Raw genomic sequence first — 27,288 nt, 5'->3', positions numbered from 1 at the left:
CTGTGATAGTGCAGTGCGCTTGCGAACGAAACCTGTGTTAACGGGAAACCGTTTCCGGCACAAAGCTGCGCAAACAGACTGTTGAGGAAAGCGACCACAAGCTGTGCCGGATGTCAGTCGGCGGTTCAGAGGGAATGGAGAGAGTGTGTTTTGCTTCGCATACTTTATGCTCTCAAAATGGGGCCATGCCGCTTTAAGGTCTTATCATGCTGCCATTTTGAGGCAATTCGTCACTTTGTTTCCGGCGGCTATAGTGGTGGTTTTTTACTGGTACGCTAAAATTGTGTTTGATAAAGCGCTCATTTTCTGGCCCGGTTAAACTGACCACAAATTTATATGATACCGTCGGAAAACTGTTTAAGTGATCGAGGTTTAGAAGCACGAGGAAAACACATTAGCTGGTGAAGCGCTTGCCGGTATCGAAGCGAGCCGGGATTCACAACCACTGCAGAGACAGATGTGAGCAGGGTACTGGAGTAACCGACGGACAGACTCCGCACAGGGCTCAGTTATCGGACGTGGTCTGGGCTTTTAACGGCAATAACCCTTGAAGTACCTTCAACACTCCGGGCACTACACCGGAGCTATCCATATCTGTGCAGCAGACATGAGCCTAACCCTTCCAAAAGCAGAACTAGAATGAATAATCAACTGCTCTCCTCATATTGTCCAGTGTGTGTTAAAAGGCTCCTTTTCGCTCGTTAAGGCCTGACTGCATATTGTTGGAACAGGTTTGTTGGTATACTGTTGCATGCGGCCTCTCACACTCATACCGTCGGTTCGGGCCAGAGAAAGCTTAGCGCAGAACAAGTATTCACTGCGTGCATGCGCTCTCCCTCCAATAGAAGGAAAGGGCAGGCTATGAGCACTAGAGTTTATTATACAGAAAGCTTCATTACAAACACTGCATTAATCCACACATGGCGCAGCGGTGGCGTAGCAGTAGAACATCCGCCTTGCATGCAAGAGGACCGGGGTTCAAATCCCGGTGCCGCGCATTTCTCCACCGGATGAAAAAAAAATAAAAAAATCCGCGTGTCGATGGAATTGCATACACAGGTTTGGAGTGCGACCTGATGCCTGTGAACACCTCCGGCAACGCAGTCTATCACCAGAGCAGGAGTTGGCCACCCTGGTGCAGTAATTGGGAACAACCTCCTATGATAAGCTCCATAAAACCCCGGCCCTCAGTCACCAGCGGCTGCGGAACAACTGACCATGGTGGCGGTCAGACCTGTGACGCAGCAGGGGGTGCTAAGAAAGCCTGGCTCTGCTGGACAGGCCGCCATTGGAAACTGACCCTGGCAACGTTTAATGCCAGAACCCTAGCTAGTGAAGCTAGTTTAGCAGTGCTGTTAGAGGAACTAGAGGGCATGAAATGGGATGTCATAGGGCTTAGTGAGGCTAGGAGGCCGAATGAGGCATATACTGTACTGAAGGATGGGCATGTACTGTGTTATCGAGGTTTGCCAGAGAGGCGGCAACTAGGAGTAGGTTTCCTTGTCAATAAGTATATAGCGGGTAATATAGATGAATTCTATAGTATTAATGAGAGGGTTGCAGGCATCGTAATTAGGCTTAATAGGCGGTATAAACTGAAGGTTGTACAGGCCTATGCACCTACATGTAGTTATGATGGCCAGGCAGTTGAAAGCTTCTATGAAGATGTAGAATTGGCAATGCGAAAAGTAAAGACGCAGTATACTGTACTAATGGGCGACTTCAATGCCAAGGTAGGGAAAAAACAGGCAGCAGACAAGGCAGTAGGTGACTATGGCATTGGTTCTAGGAATAGCAGGGGGGAGTTACTAGTTGAGTTTGCAGAGCGCAATAACTTACGAATAATGAATACCTTCTTCAGCAAACGGAAGAATCGGAAATGGACATAGAAAAGTCCTAGCGAAGAGACTAAAAATGTAATCGACTTCATAATGTGTTCAACCCCTGCCATTATGCAAGACGTAGAGGTAATCGGGATAGTGCGATGCAGTGACCACAGGATGGTGAGGCCCCGAATTAGCCTAAATCTGAAGAAGGAACGCAGCAGATTAGTAAGAAAGAAACCCATCAACGAATTAGCGGTGAGGGGGAGGGCAGAGGAGTTCAGGATCTCGCTACAGAATAGGTATTCAGCTCTAACTGAGGATGGCGACATTACCCTAGAAGCAAGGAACAATAATTTCAGAGATATCATTACTGAGTGCGCGGTAGAATTAGGCGGTAGGACAGTTAGAGAGGATACCGGTAAGCTGTCTAAGGAGACGAAAGATTTGATTAAGAAACGCCAGAGTATGAAAGCTTCCAATCCAACAGACCAGATCGAATTGGCCGAGATATCAAAGGTAATCAATAAGCGCAATGTGGCCGATATAAGGAAGTATAACATGGAGAAAATTGAGCATGCCGTAAAGAACGGGGGAAGCCTTAAAGCGGTAAAGAAGAAATTGGGCATAGGCAAAAACCAGATGTATGCGATAAGGGACAAGGCGGGCAACGTCATCACTAATATGGAAAAGATAGTCAAAGTAACCGAGGAGTTCTATACAGATCTCTACAGTAGCCAAAGTAGTCAGGACCGTAATGAAATCGGCGGTAAGGAAAAAGTCAGACGTTCCACCAGTGACGAAGGACGAGGTCAAGAAAGCACTAGAAGCTATGAAAAGGGGGAAATTTGAAAAACTGGCCACCATGTATACGCAGTGCCTCGTGTCATCGACGGTACCGGAACCATGGAAGAATGCAAACATTATCCTCATTCAGAAGAAAGGGGACACTAAGGACCTTAAAAATTGCACGCCAATCAGCTTACTGTCTGTTACGTATAAGGCATTTACTAAGGAAATCGCTGATAGAATCAGTACAACCTTAGACTGCAATCAAGCAAAGGATCAAGCAGGGTTTCGGAAACGGTACTCTACCATCGATCATATCCATACCATCAATCAGGTGATAGAAAAATGCTCGGAATATAACCAGCCCTTATACATAGCATTCATTGATTACGAAAAAGCATTTGACTCAGTTGAAACCTCCGCGGTGATGCAGGCATTACGAAATCAGGGGGTAGACGAACCGTACGTGAAAGTGCTGGGAGATATATATAGTGGCTGCACAGCAACCATAGTTCTGCATAAAGAAAGTAACAAAATTGCCATAAATTAAGGTGTTAGGCAAGGAGACTCAATCTCCCCAGTACTATTCACAGCTTGTTTAGAGAAAGTATTCAGAGACTTGGAATGGGAGCAGTTAGGGGTAAGGGTAGATGGATAATACCTCAGTAATCTGCGATTTGCTGATGACATTGTCTTGCTAAGCAACTCAGGGGATGAACTGCAAATAATGATTGATGACCTAGACAGGAAAAGTAGAAAGGTAGGCTTGAAAATCAATATGCAGAAAACTAAGGTAATGTTCAACAGCCTCGGGAAGGAATAGCAGTTTACATTAGCTAGCGAAATACTGGTAGTGGGCGAATATGTCTACTTAGGACAGGTAGTAACCGCAGATCCGGACCATGAAAAGGAAATAACAAGAAGAATAAGACTGGGATGGAGCGCATTTGGCAAGCACTCGCAGATGATAACTAGCAGCTTACCGGTATCGCTCAAGAGGAAGGTATACAACAGTTGCATCTTGCCTGTACTCACCTATGGGGCTGAAACGTGGAGGCTAACCAAGAGAGTTCTACTTACGTTGAGGACAACCAAGAGGGCTATGGAACGAAAAATAGTAGGGGTAACATTAGGAGATAGAAAGCGTGCAGAGTGGGTCAGAGAAATAACTCAAGTTACCGACATTCTAGTAGAAATTAAGAAGAAGAAATGGACATGGGCAGGACATGCAGTGCGAAGAGAGTATACCAGATGGTCGCTCAGGGTAACAAACTGGATTCCAAGGGAAGGAAAGCGTAGCAGGGGGCGGCAGAAAGTTAGGTGGGCGGAGGAGATTAAGAAGTTCGCAGGGGTAAAGTGGATGCAGCTAGCACAGAACCGGGTTAAGTGGAGAAATATGGGAGAGGCCTTCGCCCTGCAGTGGGTATAATCAGGCTGATGATGATGATGATTAATCCACAGGCCTCCTCAAACTCACAGCCTTACAAAAATATCTGAAAGCGGGGTCGCGGCACTACACAATGGCTCGCGGTGGTGCTAAGGAGGTTGTCAGGCCTCATGGCCAATGAATGGGTTATTGCGCATGACGCGTCACGATGGAAGAAATGTTACCGATGCAGGTCGCACATCTATGGCTCATCGCGCGTCGACACCGGCACCGACCGGTGGTGAGGCAGAACCGTGCTAAACAGGCCCTTCCTACTTAGAAGCTCTGGAGCTGCACAGGCGGGCGCCGGACTGAATATTTCGGTCCTAGAATACAGTAAACGAGTCCACAACCCACAACCGTCGTCCCCGGTAATGTTCGGGTAGCACGGAAAGAAAATTCTACGCACCTGCTGCTGCCCAAGCTGGTTCCGAATCTATAGTTCCCTTCCCGCGCGCAGCCTCATGTCAAAATAGGAGTTACCCATCGTGTAAGTGAGACTGGCACGAGAGGAACAGAAGAGAGGACGATATAAGCCGCAGCTTCATTCAAGGGGGCCAGCAGTATGATTTCCGCCCCCTCCCGCCCCCCCCTCCGTTCTCGTAGTGACAAAATAAATGGGTCTCTAACAGCTAAAGAGCAGCAGCAGCTGCGTACTTTTCGTAGTTGAAGGAGCACAATCCCTGTAGTTAAACAACGTTCCTAAACAAATATAAGGACCTGGCGCACACGCTTAAAGTGTACCTGCAAATGAAAATAATGCCCACTAGATATCATGCACCTGCTAGAGAATGATCTCATCAATCTCATAGCATTCCAAAGCTGTCAGGTAACATCTCACCGCCTCCTGGATGTCTCAAATCGTGCAAATTTCAGTTTTGAAAATGGCACCCCCAATCCTTAGAGCTCTTGCTTATTTCAGGAACAAGTGCTTTAAAGCTTTAGCAATACTCAGTATCTTCCTCTTCCCAATCTACCCTCCATGAATTTTATTGCCGTTCGCTGCCTCTATCTGGATTAGAGATACAGCTTTTTGAATATCTATAGATATCCTGTCACTGACACGACAGAGAGCCTTTGCATGTTTGCATATATTGTATTGTACAGCAGCAACAAAGAACAAAAAAAAATGAAAAGGAAGAAAGTAGGAACGAAAAAGAGGAAGAAAGAGAGAGAGAAATAAGGATTGAACAAATGAAAAAGAAAGAGGAAAGAAAGGAAGAAAGAAAAAGAAAGAGGTCCTGTGAGAGAGAGAGAATATTCATTGATCCCCATCAAAAGGTTGGTGAGGATCCGAGGCGCAGCTCGGCGCCAACCGTCTCATCCCGGTCAGCCGTAGACCGGGATCTCCTGGATCTCTGCAGTTACCAGTGCGAGACGGATGATTTCATGTTTTCCTTTTTCGCACTGTTTATAAAGTAGTGCCTCCTCATTTGTTCTGTCAAGCTCTCCATACTGAGTACATACGTGAATGGTTCAAATCAAAATGGAACCCAGAATAACGTGCTGAAGCGGGGTAAATTTCGGATCCCCTGGATAAACGGCCACGGAAAAAAATTCATGCCGCCCGGCTAGCAATACGCATTTTCCAAGACCCTAAAATGTTTAATTTATAATAGGCAACGGGGGGTGTCCCAGCAACATTACTTCAGTTAGAAGCACAGGTCGAAATAATGAACAGGTGGAACACTGCGCACACAAAAATAAATCTTTATTGAAATCGACTTTTTTCTACCGGAAGTCTTCACACGATTTCTTCATCTCACTTAAGATCAGCCCAGCGCTGCTTAACGGCGTTTATAGGCACCCCGTAGATCTCCTCGAAGAACGGAAGTTTGGACTTAATGTGTTCGTAAAAATCAATTAATTTTTGATATTTGACTCTGTCGAAACAACCGGTCTGGAAAAGAAGAATAAAGACATGGGTACAAAAGAACGAGCAGTGAGGGAACTCAAAATGGTAGTCCCCTTAGGTCATAACTCTCATTAAAAACACGGTAGAGCAGAGCGCAAGCATTGGTTACCCACCGCACGGAAACAAGAGGGCTCAAGCCCCCAGCATTGAAGCATCAGTCGCATATGAACACATTGTCTTGTACGTTAAGAAAGCGCCTCCGTTCATGCTTGGAGAGAGGCAATGAACAAGACTGCAGGATATTGTGATAAAAACTATCCCTTGCTCTCCTCACCTCCATCACCTCCATCACCACTGAAGTGAAAATTCAGTTATGGCGTCGGTGTTAAAACTTCGGCTGCGCCGTAAGGACATCAGGACGTCTGCCCTTACGCAGATGGCCCAGATAACATTCATAAAAGTCTAAAATGACAAAGTAACTACTGCTACAATTATTATTTAGGAATTTCCATTACACCATTGCTCCATTTCCATACAAGGCAGAGCCAGCGTGCAGACGGCAGTGTGCAGACTTCTACAGTTTATGAGCAGATCAATGAGGAATGTCTGGCTCTCTTAAGAATACACTTTACATATGTGGTCAAGTACAAAGTTCCGCGCACCAATTGAGCAAACGTAATGTCAACATAGAAGCAATTTTACGTGGGAAGCATCGCGATGTCGTATACAGCAAACTGCGTACACGTGAACATAACGTTATGCATTATTTGTGCGAAAGCAGACATTTGTGGCATTTCTATTGTTACATTTTCTTCAGACTATTGTTACAGCATTCCATTTGATATCACGGTTGCAAACGAATCGACTTCCGAGAATATGAAGCGCGGATATTGGAGACCGCTTTTTGTCGATTTGTTTTAGAAAAGTTAACGCCCAAAAAAATATCACAATCATGAGTAGAACAAAAACAGTGCCCGTTTTTTTCTATTTGTTCCTCTCACGAGTGCCTTTTAAAAAGGCATATATGAAGATCGCATTAACAAGGTTAGGGTAAGGCTTCCCGTCGGAAGCTTTTGCAGATTCTTCTCCCTAAACGACTTTGCCAGCCTTGGCTAATATATTCCAGGCGTATAGAGCCCTGCTAATTTCACTCACTCCAATACCCGAACATGACATAGCAAGAAGGTGGCGTTACCAGCCTTGAATTCATCTTCACCCTTTCAATATCATGCCGAAAGTCCTCCTTTTTGTAGGTATGTATCTGCACCTGGTGAGAATATCGACAATCTTTTTCTTTGTGGTAACATTATGCTAATATTTACAAAGTGCGCTTGACCTGTATTTAGGTAGTAGGTCAAGCTGTAGATACAGAGAGTTGGGAAAACAAGTTCTTCCCTCTTTTTGGGATTCTGCTTCACCTACGCCCATGTCAAAAATTCTTGATTTTCATACATCCTCGTGTTGTCAATGTAGAGCAAGTGGGGAGGGGAAGGATTATTTCTGACCTCACGTAACCCTGATACTCAAAAGGTTGAACGAATTATTTTTACACAAAAATTTCCTTTTTAAACTTCTTGCAAATAAATGATTATTAAAAACGCTATACACCTGACAGCTCCCGGCTCGCTTTCCAGAGCAATTTCACGGTTATGAAAACAGCTCTGATACGTGAGAAAAGCCATCGGAAAGGACGTGTTCACAAAGAGAAAAACACACTGGACGACGCTGGGATGTAGCGCCATGCACCAATTGCTCCATAAAGCTACGTTTCTTCAGTGCTAAAGTCAGCTTTGATGTTTTTGCTTTCTAGCAGTTCGAGTAGGTGTTGAAAGAAAAGAACTGCTGCACCTTGTTTTCGCTACTCGGGGTATGAGGTTGCTTACTTCACGCCCTTTCTAGGTTCTGTAATAAGCCCTTATCTTGTACGTATTTATTTATTTATTTATTTATTTATTTATTTATTTATTTATTTATTTATTTATTTATTTATTTATTTATTTATTTATTTATTTATTTATTTATTTATTTATTTATTTATTTATTTATTTATTTATTGTACCTCAAAGGCCCCTGTTATAGGGCATTACATTATATTACATGGCAGTTAAAAAATTATGGTTTTGATCTTTTTCTTGAAATGGATGGGGTTGACAAGGTGTACCGCTTCCGGCGGCAAATCGTTAGTATACATGAGCAAGAAAGTTTTGCATGGCGAAGCAGTGTAGCATATTGTACGACGACACGTAGAGAAAAAACACTACGACACGGTTAAAGTAGGTTAGAGATTTGAGTTTTTAGTACGGCTTTAGTCGGTTTTTCTATGTCGCTGGACGTGTTCTAATTCAGTTTGTTCATTGCATGTTACTACGCAAAGAGTCCCCTGGCACCCCCGTCGAAAGTTTGCTTGTTTTGTTGTCAGACCTGTCGTTTGTTACAGATATCTAAGATGATTATGAAACCATCAGGTTCCGTCCAACAGTGTCGCAATGCTGCCAACAACTACGCTAGTGTACATGCGGATCGCACCCGGCGTGAAGCGATAGCGATGATGATGACCTTGATTGAGACTAAGCTTCCAATTGTTTGGGATATTTTGCTATAAGTTTTCACTAATGCTTCTGCGCCCGCTACTATCACCATAAATGCGCCGCCATGTCCACCAGTACGACGCACCGCACCGCATTATTCACTGTGTCCTAGCCTGTGTAACTCATTCCAGATTTGCCCCATTTCCACTGTAAAAGAGGTTATTGGAAACAAATGTTCAACCAGAGGCGCTGATATGTGTGAGAGACAATCAAGTGCGCTTAGGTATCAGTCATATAAGCTGATGCGTTTGCGATGATTTTGTTCGAATTCAAGTCGGGGAGTTTATTCAGTCTTTTTTTTTATCTGTACGCTGATTTCCGGGCAGAAATTTATATTCCTTTTACCTTCAACATTGCTTCGTTTTAAAGAAACTGGTAACTTACTGCGGACAGTATCGAAGCCAAAGTCATTTCATGCTAAATATATTTTCCTCTATTTAATGATGTGAGCGTAGAAACATTGCAACACTGTGCTTTTTGAGGCAGCCGATACGTGCTCTAGAGTAAAATCACAATTAACAGAAACAACATGAGTAATTGTCTCTTTTCTGTCTTAGTCTTGCTTTCGTTGGGGTGTGCATTCATCATTCAGATAAACGCTTGAAGAGGTAAAAAGTTTTAAGCAGACAGCTGCAGGTAAATGTTGCTACCAAGTTGGCTAGGCAAACCTGGCTGTACTGGAGCGCTGGCATGGAACGACTCATACAGAATAAGAAAAAACGTGAGGCAGAAAAACCATGTGTCGGTACCACTTACGCATCGCAGAAACTTGCGCATACAATTTCTACAGATTGTATAGCGAGTGTTTCGCGACTCAACCTGTTTTGTATTGTTTTGTAAACAATTTGTATTATTTGGCTAAAACGTGATCTAATGCGAATCGTTGAAGGTGTATATTTTTTCCTTTGTCTAGAATTTGAGGAGAAAATACTGACTAGTTTGATTTATCTGCTTGCATTCCACAGCAGAAAAATGCGCAGCTAGATTTCCAGCTCCATCTCAGATTGATGGCAGAAGGCCTACATATCGTGACATGAGACGATGGTTAGCGCCACTTTCGTCTGCGATAGATATGACACTACCGGTGAAGTTGTTGCGGCAATCTTTCCTGCTCCTTTCCCTCTATCCACGGAAACGCTGCAAAGTTTCGACCGTTTTCAAATTAAACATGCAGGTACCCTAACCACCACCTGTGTGGATTGAGCAGCGTCTTATGAGACACATACGAAGGAATCCAATCTCACAATCCTCTGTGCTTTCACCGGCGTTAGTGGCTGTTTACCTTCGTGTATGGCAAAGATATACAAATTTATAAAATAGTTAAGTTAGCACGTTTGCCATAAAAAAACTTTTCATGACCGAATCTGAGCGACTCAGCAGTTGGCGCAATTAGTTCTAGTATGTCGTGGACAAGACTTATGTGTACATTGTTGGATGGCTGATCTTTGGTTTATTGAAGGCCTCAGGAATGAAGCACATGCTGTGGGAAACTTCTACGCGTCTGCACTACAAACGCATCGTGCCGGCAAAATTACGGCAGAATTGGGAATACTGTAATTTTAAAGTGGCCATAGCTCTGGCTTGCGCGAAGTTTCAATAACGTGTCAGAGATTCCTTTACGACCAATCAGCCCACCTTGTTCAAATATTAGCAATAACTTTCTCATCACAAAGGAATAAGCATCCTTACATGCTGTACTGTGGGATAAGTGAATGTATCCAACAGGTTTCGGCCTTTGTGCTGTACGCATTGTGTGAAAAAAATCGTAGGGAAATTTGCAATTCTTATGGCCATACCTTGGCCTCAATGTCGTTATAAAGCATTGCTCAAAGGCTATAAATAGGATAGTTAAAAGCGAAAAGGCGAGATATACCAGGTTATAGTAGCATAGTATAGGATACCGAACGTTTGTTTCCGTAATGCGGGCACTAAAGCTAAAGCCGTTGTCTGTTTAAACGTTTTGCTCCCGGAAGTTCATTTTATACCCTGCTACGCGATGTGTGTGACAAAGGACAAAAGTGAATGTTAAAGGTGCCTTTGTATTACTGGCTAGCATTATAAGATGATTCTCGAATAGAGCGAAGCCCGAAAATAACATGATATTTCAACAGTTACCTTTGTCGCTACTTCCAGACGGCAGGCAAGCGCAACTAAACAGCACAAAAGTTAGATTGGGAGTGTCTATCTTACACTCATGGCTTACCTCGAATACAGCGACGATGTTCGCTAGCAGGTATAGGTCAGCCAAAGTTAGCTTGCCACCGACAGCGTGCTTGCCATCACCGATAAGATGCTCCAAGTTCTTTAGTACATTCTCTTCGAATGCGGCCACTTCCTCTTTGCTTGGCTTTGTCCCCTCTAAGGCGCGGGTGCGCTGCACAAAAAAAAAAAACGCTTCAGTGAGCGGCGATCACAAATTCTTGTTACATTAACGCATTGTAACATTGCTGCGTTTACACCCTTCGTTAGTCACTTTCGCTGTGATTTGGGTTTGCTATTAAACAGCGCCACAGGAAGCGCCAACTTGCAGGAGCATTTCTTTATGATACTGTAAAGCCTCGCCGCTCATTCTCGACGCAAATGTAAAGGCGTTTTCCCCGCAGCAGATAAAGACTGAAAACTCTAGACTCGAAGAAAAAAATATAAGTTTTTTTTCTTTGGCAGCAATAGGTCAAATCGCGGCATAAATGGTTTCCTCACGTTCATAAGTGAGGTGTAAGAGACACAAAGAGCATTACCAAAAAATGTCCATTTCAGCTACATGCAATGCAGGTGCGTAATCTGTAGAATACCTTGTTTACGCGCTAGTGGATGAGACCCGCTTATGATGGAACATATACTCTACACTGGCAGATGAACGTACAGAGACGAGCAAACCTTTTTTACATTATGCTTGAGGTTATATTTATAATCCTATGTTTAAGCTGTTACATTTCACACTGTGATTCGGCCGATTGGCGACGAAATTTTGAACCATGAGCTGATTCGAAAACCTCGCTCTTTGCACTCTTGCAGAAAAGAAATTCTGCTGAAAAATTTAAAAGTGTACCATCACTGTTGGTAACGTTGCTGCTCAAACCGGCAAAGAAGAAAATTATGTAATACTACAGCTAACATGTTTGGATACGTATCGTCCTTACAGACTCGTGCAGTGTGCTTTCGCATCTTGGTTATAGACGTTGTTATTCGCCTAAATTTCACAAGAGTAATATGTTTGCTATAATGCTCTGCGCGGAAAGCTTGTAAAAAATTAGACGATCAGAAAATGTTTTTTGTTGATATTTTAGTCTTTTTAATACAGACAATGAGCCGACCAAGGGCACCAACTTTTTACTCACAAAGAAGGCAGACTTGTGGGGATATATGGTACAAGAGATAGTTGCGAGAATTCGGTCAATGTCAGTGCGGTGCTTGATGTCCTCTGGGTACAGCTCAGACTTGGGAGCATATTTGCGCAGCAGGTAGTAGGCGATGGCGATGCTGCGGAGCAATAACAAACACATAATGGTGCAAATTTTGAAGTGCCCATAGATACTGTAAATTTGCAGGAACTTTACATAAAAATAGCTACCGAATTTTTCCTCAACCTTTTGTGCGAGGTCAAGATGTAAACTGCCGCCTGTTCTTTCTTTACCTGACCCTCGCTCATTTTGAATATAACACGTTCATGCTAACAAGATCCTCATGCCTCTTGAATCTGAATATTTGGCAGTAGTTTCGAAGCTGTCATGAACCGACTAGCAAAGGTTTGAACATGAAATATTTTTGAGCCGCTTCGTTCAGGATCTCGATTTCTTTCTTTCCGTATTATTGGCTGCGGAATGCAATACCTGCTCAAGAGATTTGCCACTAACAGCGCTATCCTGACTGCAAGCGAGGTTGTAGGGAACACTCAGTATTTAATTTTGTCGGATATTTACCAGGGTGTAAATAAAACACTCTGGACACTTCAATAACCTGCTGTAATCATTTTTTTTTTTTTGCAGAACAAAAATTATTATTTGTACAATTCTGGTCATTTCAATTTTTGCGGCCGCATAGAGAATTTTAGGGTAAAAATAGTTAAGCCAACAAGTTTTCCGTGTTTCTTATTAAACCTTACCTCTGTAGCTAAAAGGGTTCGTTACCGCGAATTAAAGTGATCAATGCTTTAGTCACTCTTCAGCCAGTCGAGGAAACTTTCGCGCCGAAAGGTCGATACTTTGATTGGTGGAGAGAGCGGTTTCCGTTATTTGCGTTATCATTTAGTGACATTCATTGTTTATGAGCAAGAGTGAGCTCCTCAAGAACAAACTGCGTTACTTAGTTGAAACTGTGCGTTTAATGTGTGCTATATACAAGCTGTGATCGCACTCATACCAAGTTACTGCAAACTCTACCCCGAACCAGATCGTATTCTTTCTGTGCAGGAGACGTATTCTTTGGCCGATACAGGTCAACGCACCACCCATCCACTGCTACTGTATCTTTAGCAATTCCGCCGAGATGTGCCAAGTTTCATCTTACCTTCCTTTCAGGCCCCTACCTATTTTTTTGCCTGGTTACATTTCAACTGGATTTCTTACCCGCCACTTCTCATGCTGTAGGAGATGGCTAGATTGGCTTGATGATGAGGAGAGGGAAGAATAGCGAATACTCGTCTAGCAAGCGATTGATGCAACGGGCGTCTAAGTGGTGTACCTTAATAGAATCGTCTGCTACTACTGCTAGTACTCATGGTAAGTAACGAACATTTCATAGAAGAAAAAAAGGTCCAATTCTTAGCGAAAGCATTGATGACCTCCTGTTTTAAAAGTTCATAAAGCGTAAGTAGCAGTTCACAATAGAGGGCATTGGTGCTGTTTTGGTGTTTTCCTTGGTACCCTATGTTAGGGGCTCCACTTTGTGTCGATGCATTTGTAGGTCAGATATCAAGCATGCTCAACGCATGCCTTATGCTCATTTTAATGGTCCTTTTACAACTCTTTTCCCTCTTTGCTTTCTACAATGTCGCAAATACAGTTTTACTTCCTTCAATACGCGCAAGCCTTGTGAAGCCAGCGCAATTTAATGTTATACCATCTACCAAACGATGTGAAGCCGACGCATTTATATCTTATATCATATACTAAGCCACTGCTGAAGAACTTGAAGGAAGCTCGGAATCTTCTTAGGATTCAAAACTCAATAAAGCCAAGTCAGCGAAGCGAAGAAAAGGAGAAAAGAGTCTATTTTTCCTATATCTGCTTCTGGAGTGAGTTACTATTGTAGTCAGTTATGGGCTGTGGTCCTTCTGTCGACTTATTGTATTTCTTCTGCTTTGTGTCTTGTTAGTTATATTTCATCGGTACACTGATTGCAGCACTAATTCAGCTCAAGAGCAGAACTAACAAATAGAATCCCGTACTTTCTCCTTGGCCACACTGACTTTAGCTTCCTGCTGTACTCTACCTCCAGCAAACTTCTATATTGGTGTGAAATATTTTTTGAACCGCAGCACATAATTAGCTCGCTAGCTTACCTCTCATACACGACAAATCCCGCATCGTCCAGCGTCGGCACCTTGTGAAATGGATTGAGCTGCAAAAGTAAATTACTGGCGTCATTTGAAGTACCTAATGATGAAAAAAATAACATCCGATTTGCAAAGTTAATCAAAACCGAAATAGATGCGTAGCACTAATTACGCCGCAGTACAAGAAGGCCTGGGCTCATCCAAAAAGCGGCGCCGCCGCATCCTGAGCTCTTTTCGCATCATCTCCAGTGTTTGTTACACCGTGGTTTCTTATCACCGAGCGGCAAGAGGACCTAGCGCAGAGTTTTAATTTTGAGGGTTTGGGAGCGATACTTTTCTACTCAGTCCGGAGTAACGCGAGCTTGTACAGCATTGCACGGTGAATGCCTCAAATGTGATACGCGCCACTCTGTCATTCGCAGCAGCTGTTAGGCCGATCCACGTTCTCGTTGGCTAAGACGCGTGACACGGCGCAGCCCCAGCTGGGCTCGCGCCGACGCCACCGTCTCCTTCGTGCCTCAATCTCACGGAGCGAGATAGGGAGAGGGAAATAGCAGGTGACGAACCGCCACCAGCAAAATCCGGGATTGCGGCCAGGAGAACTACGCAATTTTTAAATATAGAGCAGTATAAACCTAGCCTTGGGAATACATTGGAGAACCACTTTACGGCGGGGCACACTTAGAGTTTCTACGGGACCAGGCCGGCATCCTAAGACCGTAAGGCGACACCAGATTGTTCTGTACGCAACGACACGCAATGCTCAATGTGAGAAAGGAGCAGTTAGAAAAGCTGCTCGATCGGCTGCGGTGATTGGGCAATGCTTTCTTGCAGTGTCACGCGACGCTGATCCTTTCGCGGTAGTGAAAGATCAAAACGCAATAGCTGCCTATTTATTTTAAACCCGCCAAGTCCGAGATGTCAGAAATCAACTGGCATTCGCAGATTTAATCGTGAAGTGAAGATGTTGCTTTAAAAATATTCAACTACAAAAAGACTCTTTGAAAACGGGAAAACACTAGGCTGTAGCAAGAACACAAAATAATGTTTTTAACTGTATATTTACCTGAAAACATCCTATCCTACAAATGCCCAAAGCTAGTGCTAAGGCGCATAAAGTCTAAAAACCACACATTGAACAAAGAGCAATATTTTTGATGAATGAAACCAAAAGCATTTACCGTAACTGAATTCCACGATGGAGGTTATACCAAGAGTTTTATAAAGCCGGTGTACCGCGCTCTTTCCCGGCTGAGAATGAAGCTCCTAACTTTATCATCATCATCATCATCATCATCATCATCATCATCATCATCATCATCATCATCATCGTCGTCGTCGTCGTCGTCGTCGTCATCATCATCACCAGCCGAACTATACCCACTGCAGGGCGAGCGCCTTTGCCATATTCCTCCAATTATCCCGGTGCTGTGCTTGCTGCATCCACTTAACCCCTGCGAAGTTCCTAACCTCATCCGCCCACCTAACGTTCTGCCACCACCTGCTACGCTTTTTTTCCCTTGGAATAAAATTTGTTACCTTAAGCGATCATTGGTTGCGCTCTGTACGGACTACATGCCCTGTCCGTGCCCATTTTTCTTTCTTGATTTTCACGAAAATGTCACTAACTCGAGTAATTTCTCTGACCCTCTCTGCGCACTTCCTGTCTGTTAACGTTACTCCTGCCATTTTTCGTTCCATACCCCTCCGCGTTATCCTCAACTTAACACGAACCTATTTCGTTAGCCTGCATATTTCAGCGCCATAGATGAGTGCAGGTAAGATGTAACTGTTTATACTTTCCACTTGAAATATACCGATAACCTGCTAGTCATAATCTGCGAATACTTTCCAAATGCGCTCCATCCCAATCTTAATCTCCTATTTATTTTCCTTGTATGGTCTGCATCTGTGATTACTACGTGTCCTAAGTATATATATTGGCCTAATACTTCCAGTTCTTCGCTACCTATTCTGAAAGGTTGTACCTTTCCGTGCAACACCTACCGCCGGATGGACAAAGGTCCGTGAACGAAAGCATGACCATCGGTAACAGTAATGTGCCAACGGGACACCTCGTGACTCGACTCAGATCCGAATTCACATGCTAATTCTCCTTGCCCTTGGCGGAACATTCTTTAGTAGTGACGTAGCATCTTTAGTACATTAGCCTTCTAAAGTTCCCATCGGTGACAGCGTAATGCGACGGAGGAATCAGCGACTATGGCACGCTTCTTATTTTGCCAACAGAACTCAATTTTGTGTTGGTTCACCTCATCCACGAGCCTAAATCCTACAAGTGCTGGCTGTTTTTCTCTGTGCTGCAGTCAGAGCAGTGAATGAGAAAGTTTTAAGAGCCGGCCTTTACCTCTAGCGAGCTATGTTCTTTGAAATAAATGTTGTTGGAGATTCATTCCTTCTAACAAACTGCTCTAGATGAAAGCTGTACTCTTTTCTAAACTTCAATCTTGCGCAGTACGTAGGTGATGGTATTTATTAGAGAGAATTAACGTTGGTCAAGCCTAAACCAAAATAACCGGGTTGCATATCATGCTTCTCAATCGTAAGACCACTAAGACTTCCAAAGAGATTTAAGAGCCCTTTTCAGCGAAGACAATCTTCGCACTTGCCGTGCAATGATACACCTTCAGAAGTGCCTTGAATGTTCCACCCCCCATATGACAAGCAAGCACATCCCGCAGATTGGTTACTTTCAGCAAAAACGGCAAAGCGTATCGGCGTTTCCATTTAGTCTGGTTTTCCAAAAGTGCGAGATCCCCTGAAAGAACGCTCGACTTACCTCATTTATACGCGTTTCTCGTTCTATTCTTACGTTTTTGCAATAATTTTCTAAACATAGAAAGCTTTACAATCAATGTTTATCTCAAATTTCGTCCAATGGAGCATGGAAACGCGGTATATCAGTTATTGTTGCAGCACAATTATTACTCCATGTGCAAACCGCATCTTCACAGACATTGTGCGCCGATTCACATGAGATCAGCGAGAAAGCGATCACCTGAAAGCAGTGAGCGAAGTATGATGTCATAAGGCTATACCGAAGTGACAAAAGCAGGTTATAAACGTACATGTAATTTCAGGTGCCACATACAAAAAAGAGTGCATTGGCTGGTGTCTCTGCGCCTAACTTCAAACTGCACCTTCTTTATGGTACTGGATGATGCAGCCCCATTGCTTAAAAACAACGTTCTGTTATTAGCGCAACAGCTTTTCCTTTCTTTTTTATCTTATCCTTGAAACATTAGCAGCGCAAGTAAAGATGATCCAAATGTTATTGCAGAACACATTGCGCTTCTAGGCCGATCGACCTTCTGGTAGGTTTCTAAAGAGGAAAAGAAAACGATCACCCGTAGATTGCACCTGAACCTGACAAAATGAAAATTCCCTATCGACCTACCAAAACATCTATAGATACAGGCGCTTGAAGTATAGGGAAAAATTTCTGGTCTGTCAACGTTCTAGCGTTGAAAAGCAACTCTCAGCAAATCACATTTAGCTCAAGACAGCCTAGTGGTTTCCATTTGGGTTCAGAAAAAAAAAGAGAGATTTGACTTATGCACGCAAACCTTTAGGAACTCTGGCGTGAGGTGCTCCTTCTTGGTGAGATCTAATTTCTTCAACTGAAGCTCAACGCCAATGAGCTTGGCGAGTGAGCGAACAAAGCAGCAGGGCGGGCTGACCGGAATGCTGTAAAGCACGACAGGCATAGCGACAACTAACGAAGAGATCTCTGTACTATCTCAAATAAAAGATGCAGTGCGGAGGAGTGCAGTGAGTTGGCTGTGAACTCCTTTTTAAGGGAAAACCATTTCCGGTAGAAGCTCTACATGCAATATATTGCAGGCACCGGCCGCGAGCAGTGCCGGATGTGAGTCAGTGCTTCAGAGGAAATGGAAGGCGAAATTACGGCTCCACATATTTTTCATGCCCTCAAAGTTCTGCCACGTTTCAAGTTCTGGTCGCCCCATTGCTAACGGTTCTTTCCTCATTTTTGTTTTGTTTCCTGTGGTTATCACGGCGGGTTTTTGCAACGTTAATTTCTGTTGTTACGAAAGAAAATGCTCTCCCAGGCTTACAGTTATGAGGAAAGCTATGCAAAGGCTGTTTTAAGCTCTGGTTACAGTAAGTAACCGCTTGCAAGGCACCGTTGATAGGCATTAGGCTTTCAACTATTACTAACGCAAATAAACTGGTGAGCATATATTACGAATCATTGTTGCAAATATGTAGGGCTATAGCAGCACGTAAGCAAACTCAATAGAGGGCCCGTATTCATTTCTAATCTTTAGGCTTCATAGAGAACCCTTCCATCGTTGAGCAGTTACCAAGTTAATCATACAAGAACAGTAATGAGTGTTCTTCAGTTACTCTTTGTGTTTTCAGCTACGCTTTTTATTTGTAATATTTACTCTTTCCCCTTCTTCTGCGTTTGTGGTGTCTGTTGAGCTCTAGTTCTGGCCCTTGAAGCTTTCACTGCGTGTAAATATGATGTGGGGTAAAAAAAAGAGGTGAAGTGGCTCGCACATCTAAAAAATATGGACGAAGGAAAAGAGAAAAGTCAGTTTCTCCATGACATTATTCAATGTGAAACTGTAGTATATATACTAAGCCGTTACGTTATAAAACGCACAATATATGCAAATAAATGATTGAAGTCGCCTGGTACAACCACGCCTGCAGACGTAGCAGTCGGAGACCTCCCTCCACGCATTCAGCACAGTTTTGATCATTTCTGACACAGGTGCGGCAAAGTTCGCAGAAAACACTAAGCTGCGAAGACCTCCCTCTTCCCTACTTCCACTTCCCACTTTTTTCTCTTATTCTGCCACCTGCTGTGTGGAATTATTTTGGAGTGATTGGAGACTCTACTGAAACTCCCAAAGAGCCAGAGAGATCCTAGTAATGATAACACATATGGAATGCCGTTCGCAGCTGCGGCAAGCATGCCATCTCTCTTCTATACCCGCGACTGCATGAGCTTGTGGTACATAATACGCCTGTATACTGTTAGAAACACAAAATAAAGCATACAGGTCTTTTTTCTGTCACAAAACACTCGAGTAACGAGGATGGCTAGAAAAATGCTCTGATACGCAAAACTTTGTGTTTTATCACTGAATTTTACTGCAGAGATATGAACGTCCAGGCATAAACAACTGTCGTGATCCATCAGTATGTGTAACATCGAGGAGCCCTCTTTCTGTGGCCCTTAAGTACAGCGTGGAGGGAATTCCATATTTCGCACTTAACGACTTGTTAATTTTTACGGCTGCAACTTATTATTTACGGGAGGCAACAAAAGCTGAAGCGCTTATCTTTGATAAAATTTAGAGATCTTATTGGCCAATATGTCGTCCTTTTAATCATGAAATATTCTAGTAAATTATAACAGAAGTAAAACAGCTAAGTGAGCAACATTGTCGTGTACATTAGTTTATTGTTTAGGAAACATGTTCACAAATGTATATAAAATACGATATAATTTTGATGCGGCACTCTCTTCTGATACTGTGCTAAAAATATTTGGATGCTGTTCTCAAGCTTTTAATGTTGCCATTTTTATCTCTGCCAACAAGACTACCGATCGACAGGTCGCAATATGAACCGAATGTTTGTCCCCTCATCAGCAACGACCTTGAAATGCAAAGAAGTCACTGTTCTCGTCTAGATTCCACGCAGTATCTTTTGTTGCCTTAGGTTACCTATATGTAATCATTGCCGCTGAGAAATAAAAATATCTGACGGAGTTTATGACTCCTTATGAGTTTATGATGGGGCATTATGAGGACTGCGGGAGCCAACTTTACGAAGACCTAGAAAGGAGCGGCAGTATAGGCGCCGTGGGGACATCGCTTGCCCTTCCTCTCCTTTGAAGGTCTTCGCAAAGTCTTCACTTCCTAAGTCATCTTATCTACCACATGCGTCTTGGAGCTCGCGCGTACACACAGCCTTTGTCATAATTGTAGAGCTCATGGGGTCTGCTTCTGATCCGTGTAGTGACACTGGTTTAGCATTAATGGAGGTGCTTCGTATTGGAGAGGGTAGGACAAAATCTTACCGTCAAGCGATTCGAAAATTGGCAATACATTACAAGCCACAGGAAGTGGCTCAGAAGCAGACCCTCTATGCTCTACACTTTTGACAAAGACTGTATATGGAGGAAAGTACAATGGACAAGGGTGCTGTGTTCACTTCGCTCCATGGCTCTGGAAATTATTTCAACACGGGTGAAAGAATATAGTGGTTAAGGTCCACGTTCTTTGTTAGTCGTCTATAGTGCATGCAAAGAACCTAACCGGAAAATGCGATTTCCTAAGATGCCTTGTGCATTATTTGTGGTGTAGATTCAAACAAAGGGACCGTTTTCTCCCTTAACACCGCTATTGTAGGCATTATTTAGCGCTTCTAACCCTTATGCATGAGCATAAAAAGCCTTCCTTTTTAGTATGGCCTGAAGAATTGAAACTCTTGCCAGTGACTGCTCTTTATTTATTTAATATTGCTACATTTGGAACCTAAAGGCCCTAAGCGGAAAATACATGATTGGCGGGTTGGCAAGGAGAGGAGGCAAGGAATCTTGCATATTTTCTCGCACATAATTCTGCCCATACACCTCACGGAAGTAGGAACCAGCGTACCAACTCTGCCAAATCGAAAGCATACATTCGTATTCTACCCCGCCAGGGTGGCGCAGTTGTTGCGGCGCTCGGCTACTGTTCTCAAGGACGCGGGATCGAATCCCGGCCTCAGCGGCCGCTTTTTGGTGGAGGCGAAAAGAAAGGCGCCGGTGGGCTGTGCGATTTCAGTGCACATTAAAGAACCCTAGGTGGTCAAAACTTTCTGGAGTCCTCCACTACAGCGTCTCCCATAGCCGGAGTCGCTTTGGGACATTAAACACCACAAACAAACAAACTTTCGTATTATAAGAGACCCTTTTAAGGGCTTTATTATTTAATGTGAAACAAACCTTGCAGTCTAGTTAATTTGTGAACGATGGTGTACGAGAGAAGCAGTCTTGTATCAAATCCATCATGACAAGAGAACAACTTTTAGGCAACGTATGCCAACAATGAAAGACTCTATCGGGGGCAGTCATCATAGGTGTCCTAAGACTTCGTAATGGATTCTAGCTAGATGTGATAAAAGTGCAGGTGGTACGTTTGCTTGTAGCAGGCTTACGAAAGATCGCATCATGAATGTGGCGTGAGGTCTTAAATACGGTGTTTTGAGCTGTTCGTTTCAGTGTTGTAAATGACCGCTAGGATGGCCAAAACCCACCAGGTCAACGAAGACCAGACAGGAACGGCTACAGCAGTTTGATGTGCCTTTTTAACCATTTCAACATTTTGAATGGACTGAACAAAGGAGACTTGCAGCTTTATATATTACTGTAAAATACACAAGCTCAGTCCAACTTCGACGTCAGTTGTTACAAAGGCCACGCAGTACTGTACATTACGTGAAGAACCATTGCCTAGTCCACCAAAATACCAATGAGCAGCAACCACAGAACGCATCTGGCTGCAACAAAACAACGCGGACGGCTACTATTTTAAGATAAGGCTTGCAACAATGGGAAAACTTTTCACTAACTCGCCTTTGCAAGTCAGGTACATAGCTTCAAGCATAAAGTAGCCAAAATTGCAGATCAATACGAATGTTTGCTTGTTCCACGACTGCACGCGTGAACTCTCACTCAACAAAATGTTACCGCTTGATGCCTAACAACTAGCAGGTATGCACAATAATGTCAGAGGGTGCAGCACAGATATAATATAAGAACTGCTTCGTAGGAACGGAGAGTCAGCCTTCCACTTTTCTCGCTAGCGGTGTTGGCTGCTCTACAAAGCACTCAGACTGTCTGAACTGAAAGCAACCATAGTGTTGGTGTGCGGAAAGGTGGTGTTAGACAGTGTTCTTTCGTGTAGAGCTTCTCACAGAGTCTCTCATTAATGGATGCCGAGGTAGATAAAAGCACATGGTGAGGACGGTGCGCAAAATTTTGCAATAATTTGGAAGCGAGAGCTTCCTCGGTATTGCGCAAATGAAGCACAATACCACAGCATGGAAGGGGACTTTCCTTGGTATAAAGGTATTTCCCTTGTTACAGGTGCTAATGGTGTTTGTTGGTGCTCACAAAGTCATTACATTTTGATAACCGGTATGTATTTTATAATTAGGTTAATCAGGGCAGCTTTAAACAATGTCCAGTTCTATTCAGTGAACGGAGTGAACATTCAGCCGAGAAACAGCCAGAAAAATAGGTTAATTAGAGATTCAGCAGGTTAAAATAAGCTCTGTTATACCACCTGCTCAGCTTAGTGAAAGTTTTTGTTTCGATAATACTGCATTTGGTAGCGCCAGGGATGTCATGGTCAGAAATACCACTTAAGTGGAACCTATTAGAAAAAGCATCGGGATTACTGGGTAGAATAAAGTCGAAAATGTTTGGCAGTAGTACCTGCGGCTCGATTGGGCTTTGTAACGACTTGAGTTTGGGAAAAACTAGAAACGTCTGTAAGAAAGCATGCGCATTCGTAAAAGTAAATGCTTCCCAACTGATACCTGGGCAATAAGTCGCCAAAAAAATTTGGACAGACTTTGCCAAACACGCACAAACATCGGTCAGTAAGTGAAAAATTCATCGGCAAAGTCATCATATAGGTCGAGTGGGCGATGCAACACATCGGTAAAGATATTTGCAGTAGTGCACTTTAAGGAGACATTAAGAAGAAGAAATGGACATGGGCAGGACATGTAGTGCGAAGAGAGGATAACCGATGGTCGCTGAGGGTAACAAACTGGATTCCAAGGGAAGGAAAGCGTAGCAGGGGGCGGCAGAAAGTTAGGTGGGCGGATGAGATTAAGAAGTTCGCAGGGGTCAAGTGGATGCAGCTAGCACAGAACCGGGTTAAGTGGAGAAATATGGGAGAGGCCTTCGCCCTGCAGTGGGTATAATCAGGCTGATGATGATGATGATGATGATGATGCCTTTAAGGAGGCGAATGCACACTCGAGAAAAGCAGATGTAACTATTTGCACAGATATCAATTGTTGCTTAATCGCAATAATCTCACCACTTCTGCTTTTGATGTTTTTGTCTCACCGAAAAAAAGTAAAACATAATTCACATGAATGGTTGTCATCCTCAGGTGAATAATCGGTTTGCCACGTTTCAGTTAGCGCTATTACCGGGCTTTAGAGGAGTCGATAAGAGAGAGGAGGGCATAACGTTTCGCTGTAATGATCCTGGCGTTACGAAAAAACAGGAAAAATTGTTGTTTGAGAAACATGTGCACCTACACATCTTAAGGGAACAAGCTCTCGCCAAAGTAGTCGCTAACGTCCTGCACTGTCAAATTCCAGAGCTTTGCCGTGGCAAGCACACATGCACTCCGTAAGCTACACAAGGATCAAACGCGCCATGTTGCAACTTTGCAAAGGGTGCATAGACCAATGATGGCAGGGGTGAGCCACGATTTCTATCCATACTATTGTGATTTGAAAACGGATGCAAACCAAGTTCGTTGATTGCATGTTTCATAGAACGCGCTTATATCACTTTTTTTTGCCGAGCTAAACTTTCCGAATACGCATTAGTAAATCCTTATCAGCAGGCCATTTTGTTTTCGTGGTCAACACGTAATGTTATATTCTAACCCAGGAACGACAGGCAAGCTTTATCGCCTTCGCCGGATGTTGCGATTCCTGCTCATATTTTTGTGCCGATAGTGACAGGTCTGCTATTTCTGATGTAAAAGAAAAGCGAACACTTTAATGATGTATGCTCGTGACACTAACCTTTCCTATGAGCCCGTCATAAATCAGCCGACTACGGTTCTCTGTCGGACGGAAATGTCCATTATAAATTTCGCTTGCAGGTCAGCAACGCTCGAAAGAAGTAGAACGACAAACTTGCCAACGCAAACAGCAGCAAAAAGTTTAGGATTTTTTTTTCCTATGCGATACCAGCATGATTGCAGATTTTTCTTTTCTTTTCATGTATATCAGAGGCTCGACTGCTGCATGATACGGGGCGGCGCGTAGAATACAACTTTAAACCGAAAGCAGTCACTTTTATTAAAGTGGCACGCCCAAAAAATCGAGGTGGAATGATGGTAAAAATAATTGATACGTAACGGTGTATGTAGGTAAAATGCCTAAGTCAAAAACTATTCCAGCTCCTATCATCTGAAGGCTCATTTGACCGCTATATCCCCCCAGCGCAAGGCTGTCTTTAGTAAATTTATTCACTAATGGCGGCATGAAGGCTGCTGGCGAACAATATTGCTAGCATACACGCTCGTCAACAGTATGACATTCCTTGCGAAAAGCGCGAGTATGGCTTTATACTCAATTCTTCCCGGGCCACGGTCAACTACGTAGTCAGAGTACACATCTGCTGTTTTCCTTGCGCCATATCAAGCAGCCTGATTTCTCTTATACAGATATTTTAGCACGCTACCTACATGTGAAGATCATCATTTGTTTCAGCATTCATTACAATGCCTATATCGCTGTTCATTGTCTTAGCAACCCAGAGTTTTCTGTTCTGCTCGTATTTAAGCACTCTCACAAGCAATATAAATTACGGCAGATTCATAACCAACTAATGCAGACAATGATTTGTAATTATAGCGAAGGATACCCTTCTGTTAACCCTTCTGCTAATAAACCTTGCTCCATCCACGTACGTATCCTCATTGTGCCACAAATACATAAAAGAGTAGAGACAGCTTTAAGCAACCTTTTTCGTGTCACCGTCACGTTGCCTGATCGCGTGGACTGCCTTCCTGGCGAACAAAAATGCTTTGCCATAGGGGCAGCCTTTTCGAAAGAAATGAGCAGGGCATACATAACAGAAGCAGTGCACGCACCGTCTTCGCAAAAGTCACAAACCTTAATGGTTAGTTTCTAAGCTTTATACTACGTGATATCAGCTACACATCCAGCTATAAATCAACGAGGTAAGATGAGCCTTTGTCCCAATATTCATGACATTATTACCTTTATTTTAACGTTAAAGGGTCCACAATACTAAAGTGCAGCACGTCAAGGAACCTGTTACGTTTAGCAAAAGCAGTCATATTCGTGCTCTTAAAAGAAAAATTACAATTTCTGCTTTTCGAAAAATGCTCCATCATCTTTAAGACATGGGGCAATGGACCAGAAATTAATCCCTATCCAAAAACCTTCCCACTGGAAGCAATCATCCAAAATGACGCCCATCTTACACCTTGAAGTTTGCGACCTTACAGGACTAACTACGATTGAGATAGACAAAACACTCACTTCTCACTTCCCTGCTCAACTATAAATTTGTAGGAGTAGCGCTCACTTCCAAATTTTCATTTAGTTCTTCCCTGACTTTAATTTCTTAAGAAGGGCAACTTAAGCCAGTGACAAAGAGGTTACCAGCTACGGTAAGTATGTCAGTTATCTATTCTCAATGATTAGCACAAGGCTAAGCTGGCATTGTCATAGCTCGCGATATCGAATAAGAGATCGCGCTCACAACAGCACACGATAACGCTTCCTCTCTGGTGCTTCAAGGTCAGTTCTATACAAAATTGAAGCAATAATGAATTATGTACATTTAGTAAAGCACCTCCTTTCTTTTGCTTAAGCGATTTTACAGACTTGAACTCATTAAAACACAGAGAGACGGAAATAGGAAGGAGACAGCGAGGTTTCAAGATCTTTTGAACCCGAACTGTCAGTTCCAGCAGGCAATGAGTGCTTCACTAAATATCAAGCACTGCTAAACAAATACGTTTTTCTATCTCCTACCAAATATGGCTAACATTCTACCCTCCTCTTATGCATCCGATACTATAGCTGTTACATCCTCGAAGGCTGAGCTAGGGGAACTTCTTTGAGCCTAGTTCAGCCATACTAGCGATTCTCCGCAGTCCTTGTTAAAGAGCCAGATTATGTGGGTTAATATAATACTTTAATAGGAGAGCAATGACTCATTAGCGCCTACGAAAATTCAACTAAATGCAGCTAATGTTTCAAGCAAAGGTAGATGCTAATGGGCATTACTCACTTATGCCATTTATATTCATCTTTGAGGAATTCCTCTATGCATTAGTCTATTAAAATCATTGAAAGCACAAAAAACAAACATAGCACTAAGCCATTTATAATACACCGTTAGAATGATTAACACAAGGCATATATGAAAGAAGTTTGCTTTTTTATTTATTGAGCATAAATGCGTAAAAAACGCATATATTAGTGTTGCTTGATTTTATAGTTGCGAAGGGATATATCAGTTCTTACTACGATTTTGGAGGCCCCGGTGTTCCGCAAGGTATGGCACTAGAACACGTGATCATTGCGTTCTTACTCCAACTTTCTATCCCCTGCACCTACGGCGCAAAAAAAAAAACTAAGCATAAGCTTAAAAAGCTGCTAAGAAACTCTTTTGGGTTGCGTGCATTGTCTGTGTTTGTGTCCGCACGCGTCCCGCTGTGGTATGTTAGCCTGGTAAATGCCGACTTGTATTACCGTAATTAGTCTGTCTTCTCAAATTGCTATGCTTTCATACAAACACTCTTCGTTGAGATGGTAGAAATAGTGTATTACTGCACTGTGCCAGGTTTGCTAAATGCCAGGCATTACCGCTCAAGTCTACAATGGTATTGGCTGGCCTGAACATGTATATATGACTGAAATTTCTCAATAAACTATTGTTGTTAGTGACTAGATGCAAACGCTTTCTGTTATCGCTCGGAATATGGCGAGCATTTTTTACAGAAACAGGGGCATCTTTGTATGAGCTACGTGTGCTCACTGCCCGATAGCTGTGGGCTGAGAGTGTAATTCAAAAGCTCTAATATATGCCGATGAGACCGCATTACTTTTTACAGCAGAAAATCTAGGGGTACTTAAATGCATCATTAATGAAGAGCTTAATCGAGTTTCTCAGTGGTTTAAAAGTAATCGGCTAAACCTTAATACTGAGAAAATAAAGTACACCGTATTTCACTCGCGCAGAAAGAACATGAACTACGAACACATATCTCTAACTATCGACAACATGAATCTGCTGAGGGTATCCCAATACAAGTACCTTGGTGTCCTGTTCTCGTCAGATATGCACTGGAAAAAAACAAATTAATAACATTTGCTCCAAATTAGCTTATGGTTGTCATGTTTTACTAAGAGCCAGGGACTGCTTTGGTCTTCCAATTTTACGCATCCTGTATTTCGCCTTTGTGCACAGTCAGTTGTCCTATTGTCTGGAAACATGGGATGGTACATATAAAACATACCTAGATCCTGTT

At 43.0% G+C, this 27,288-nt stretch overlaps 1 protein-coding gene across 1 annotated transcript; it reads right to left on the bottom strand.

Annotated features, from left to right (window-relative positions):
* Positions 1 to 5,738: 5,738 nt before the first annotated feature.
* LOC146194916 (glutathione S-transferase 1-like) lies at positions 5,739 to 17,781 on the bottom strand. The gene is made up of 5 exons (XM_084596150.1): positions 17,563 to 17,781; positions 13,982 to 14,040; positions 11,820 to 11,961; positions 10,685 to 10,855; positions 5,739 to 5,938 (listed from the first exon to the last, which is right to left on the bottom strand). Exons 1-5 carry the CDS (start codon positions 17,701 to 17,703, stop codon positions 5,801 to 5,803), a joined length of 651 nt encoding a protein of 216 aa, XP_084452276.1. The 5' UTR covers positions 17,704 to 17,781; the 3' UTR covers positions 5,739 to 5,800.
* Positions 17,782 to 27,288: the final 9,507 nt, after the last annotated feature.

This window comes from Amblyomma maculatum, chromosome 3 (assembly GCF_055883805.1).
Source record: "Amblyomma maculatum isolate TAMU_Amacu chromosome 3, ASM5588380v1, whole genome shotgun sequence".
In the NCBI taxonomy this organism is placed as follows: domain Eukaryota; kingdom Metazoa; phylum Arthropoda; class Arachnida; order Ixodida; family Ixodidae; genus Amblyomma; species Amblyomma maculatum.
This window is presented reverse-complemented; position numbering and strand designations above follow the sequence as displayed.